The 3,777-nt window shown below is 39.3% G+C and overlaps 1 protein-coding gene across 1 annotated transcript; it reads left to right on the top strand.

Annotated features, from left to right (window-relative positions):
- The first annotated feature begins 454 nt into the window (after positions 1-454).
- Positions 455-2,192, top strand: LOC139200473 (post-GPI attachment to proteins factor 2-like). The gene is made up of 5 exons (XM_070829776.1): positions 455-622; positions 705-954; positions 1,371-1,477; positions 1,576-1,684; positions 1,774-2,192. The coding sequence occupies exons 1-5, from the start codon at positions 455-457 to the stop codon at positions 1,902-1,904; spliced, it is 765 nt and encodes a 254-aa protein (XP_070685877.1). The 3' UTR covers positions 1,905-2,192.
- The last annotated feature ends 1,585 nt before the right edge of the window (positions 2,193-3,777 follow it).

Raw genomic sequence — 3,777 nt, forward strand, 5'->3', positions numbered from 1 at the left:
CTGCCACTGTTATCATCCTCTAGCAGCGTTCAGATTTAATGTTAGGGTGGTAAAACTGTCGCGGGAATCTGAGATGTCCGGATGATTTCCCAGCTCTTTTTCATGGCTTTGCACCCCGTCGTTGGGATCCCGAATCTTTATGTCCGCCCTGCTGCCTGATACAATGAATGTTGTTGTAATAACGTAGTTATTGAGCAGCTTTGTGACAGCAATTACACGTGAACAGTAAACCCAGTAGAGGTAGGTTGTTTTTCAGGCTTCAAATGTTCAGTGAATGCATGTATATTTTATGCAAATGGTTCCAGATATTTGAGTGGATAATGACATTTATACCAACTCTGGACTTATAATCATATGTAGGCATTTATATTTGGGCTTGGAGAATGCTATTCACCTTTGCAATGTAGTGCTTAAATCTCTTTAAATCAGACCTTTTCACTGTTTCAGATAAAAAATGCTCCAAGGCTCTCATATCTTTGGCCATGAGAGGCCCCTGGTCATCAGGGTATCATTCACCACATGCGTTCTGGGTACTGTGTGCCTTCCACTGCTTGGACTAATAACTTGTGTCTTCATATCTTCTGTCTTTCACTTTGAGGACTCTACTGGTACACATTGCCAGGTAATGTCCTAATCTGGCAAACAGCACATTTTTCTTTTGATATTTTCTGAAACTAGACTAAGTCATTACTCTGTGTTTTCAGGTTCCTAATTACCTGCCATCTATCAGTGCCTCCATAAGCCTAAGTCCTGAGTGCCACATATGGAGATTCTGCATCGGGCTGCACTCGGCGCCGAGGTTCCTGGTGGCGTTTACCTACTTCAAGTTTTACAAGACACGTTTCGCCTCGAAGTTCCCAGAGAACGCGCTCAGCTGCTTGAACTTGGCCTTTTCTATTTTTGAAAACCTCGGCCTCTTGCTCCTCACATATGTGTCATCCAGCGAAACGTACTGTGAGTAATCCATATTGGAGTTACTTTCATTGGAGAGGTTTGTGTCATGGCTTTGTTTTCCCTTTGCATCGCTGCACTCGGTGAAACGTTAATTTACAGCTTTAGTTAACTGAGATTTGATTTAAAATGTATTTGATGGCTTTGAAATGTTTGTGCTTTCAATTACTGAGAAGAGAAGATGTGGGAGAGGTTTGAATGGTTTATGGACATTGTAATTAAAGCCTGATTTCTATTATGAACTTTTCATCATTTATTCAGCAAAATTCAGAGCCTTACTTAAATTTACTAATAAAAAAGGACCAGCAAAGTATTATATTTTCATTTGTTTGAAGCATGATACAGTGTTGGCTTTCATTTGGCAATGAATTATTATAACTAATGTCCTTTACTGAAAAAAATTCCCTTTGTCTCCTTAGTTGTTCATAAGGAAGGTTTTGTCCTCTTCATCGTCAGTTCCGTGATCTACATGCTAATAACCTGTCGTTTATGGAAGGCTATTAAGAAGTATTCCTTAAGTCCTGAGGTGAAGAGCACCAAATCACACACTGCAGACTGAAATCTGTCCTGTCGTTTGCAGCACGTCAGTCCAATTCAGTATTACTGTGTTTTCCTCCCTTACAGGATGCCAAATCTCACCATTGGAAGGTGCGTTTCTTACTTCTCAACGTATCCTTCTGTGTTTTTGCCGGATTCTTTTATTGGAAGCACAACATGTACTGTGAATCAGGAAGTAAGTATTAAATCAGTTTGGTCATGTTTGATTTAATCTGCTCAGCATATGTATCATATATGTTGTCATCATGTTTCTTCTTTTCACAGGTTACACATTTTTTGCCCTGTTTGAGTATCTCGTGGTCTTTTCCAACATGGCCTTCCATCTCACAGCAGTGTGGGACTTTAAGAGCCGGGAGGTCATGGTCATTTCATCCTCTGAAGATAAAGACTTCTGACTAGAAACTCAAGGACCGAGTTCTAAATGTACGGCCACTCAACCCTCTGATAACCTTGATACCGCTCAAGAGTGGGATGACGGCCTTTTCTATATATTTCCATGATGAGTCTCTTGAGTCCTTAGAGAGTATAGATGTCAGACAAATATGATATGCACATGTGCCACTGTGTGATCTATTCAGTTCGCTGTGAGTGCATTTTTATGCCGCAGTGTCTCATTCGTGGATGCCTTGACCTACGCGCAGTATTTTCTGTAATGTGAAACTTCAACTTTTGTACAATGCACAAAAAAATGTGTGGTCATACTGTATGTGTGCCAAAGTAAAGTGACAGTTCTTCAAGCGTGGCTTTTATTATGAGATACAAAAGGGAGGGGGGGGGCGAAAATTGTAAGTGAAATAGTGGAAAGCGGGGTATCCATGTGGCCTTTCATGTTTTAATGCACACAAACAACGGCTTTTTACACTGTGAAGCTATTTTAGGTCCCTGCAAAAGTTTGCAACCAAGCAGTACACTTCTGTAACATGTTTCTGTCATTCCTTATGCTTAGATTAAAATTTTCATGTGTATATAAACAATAGCTAAACTTTAGATATTTTTTGATTGTTTGCAGTCAAATTTCATGGAACAATTTTAAAACGTGATTTCTCCCTGCACCATGAGGCCTTTATCCTCTGATGTTAATCTTCTGAAGCCTCTTTTCAACCTTTCCGCAACATCGACCCTGATGATGCAAGTGCAGGCCAAGCACAAGCAAGACGTCTCATTTATGCTGCAAGACCTCAGATCACTTGCATTTACAACACAAGCCAGAAAACAATACTTTCACTCGCAGCTGCTCCACTCACTTGTGCACAATACGTTTATAGTGTCTTTAGTGTCAGTTAATAAATGGAATCATCCTGCAACATACAGATGAATGTATAAACAGACATGTGAGTGTATGAAATACTGGGTTGGTCCACACAGGTGAATTATCATTGTACATTTTGTTTGATGATATCTCAATATGAAGATAGTAGCACAAGATGGTGCCACTAAAGGTCAGTAAACAGCATATTTGATATACCTTTTTACACAGCGCCCACTTTAACTTTGCTATTGTAAGAAAAGCACCACTGTCACTAATAACATTATCGATGGCTGTGTTGTATTCAAGTGTCTCAGTATGTACGGGAGTGTGAGAGTTATTCTAATAAAATATTCAGTAGAATATGGGTAGGTCAGGGGCAATATTTAAGTTCAGAATTGGTATTACAATAAAAACGCAAAACTTGAAGGCAGTTAAATCCCAATCATGCAGATATCCCAGTCTCAATAAACATTTGCACCAATGCCTCCTCATGCTTGTTGTGTTGACAAACATACCAAACTGACAAAGAATAAAACTAAAGAAATTCTTTGTATATATTTTATAGTAGTATACAATATAATTTAGTTTTTTCCCCTCAATTGTAGCTTTTATTTCTATATCAGTTAACAAAATTTTTTTGTCACACGCTAGTTTTTTGTTTAGTGAGTTAGTTGAGTTAAATATAATAACCTTGCAGTGAACCAGCATGAAGTAGCTAAAAGTAATTCAGCCGACATGTATTTCATTATTCACAAATGTGTTTGTCCAACTTTGAGATCTTAGAAGGTCCTCCATGAAAATGTGATAGTATGTGAGAAAAAAGTTTAAAAATTGTTGTAATTGATCTTTAATGCCCTTGCACCTCAGTGTGATGGACTAAATAGCCCACTAGGTGGCGCACTTCAGCCATTTGCGTAACACTAAATGCAACAGAGGCGGTGTGTGCAGTACCCACTCCAGACATTAGGGGGCGACGGTCCCCGGTGATACCCAAAGGCTCCGTGGAGACGAAGAAGACA

The sequence above is a fragment of the Pempheris klunzingeri genome, chromosome 4, assembly GCF_042242105.1.
Source record: "Pempheris klunzingeri isolate RE-2024b chromosome 4, fPemKlu1.hap1, whole genome shotgun sequence".
NCBI classification, from domain to species: Eukaryota; Metazoa; Chordata; class Actinopteri; order Acropomatiformes; family Pempheridae; genus Pempheris; species Pempheris klunzingeri.

Excerpts from the sequence above, each read along its gene's own strand:
- LOC139200473 (XM_070829776.1), top strand. The coding sequence starts at position 455 with ATGCTCCAAGGCTCTCATATCTTTGGCCATGAGAGGCCCCTGGTCATC. Across the intron at positions 623-704 it reads CTACTGGTACACATTGCCAG|GTTCCTAATTACCTGCCATC; the intron begins GTAATGTCCTAA and ends CTGTGTTTTCAG. Across the intron at positions 955-1,370 it reads GTCATCCAGCGAAACGTACT|TTGTTCATAAGGAAGGTTTT; the intron begins GTGAGTAATCCA and ends TTGTCTCCTTAG.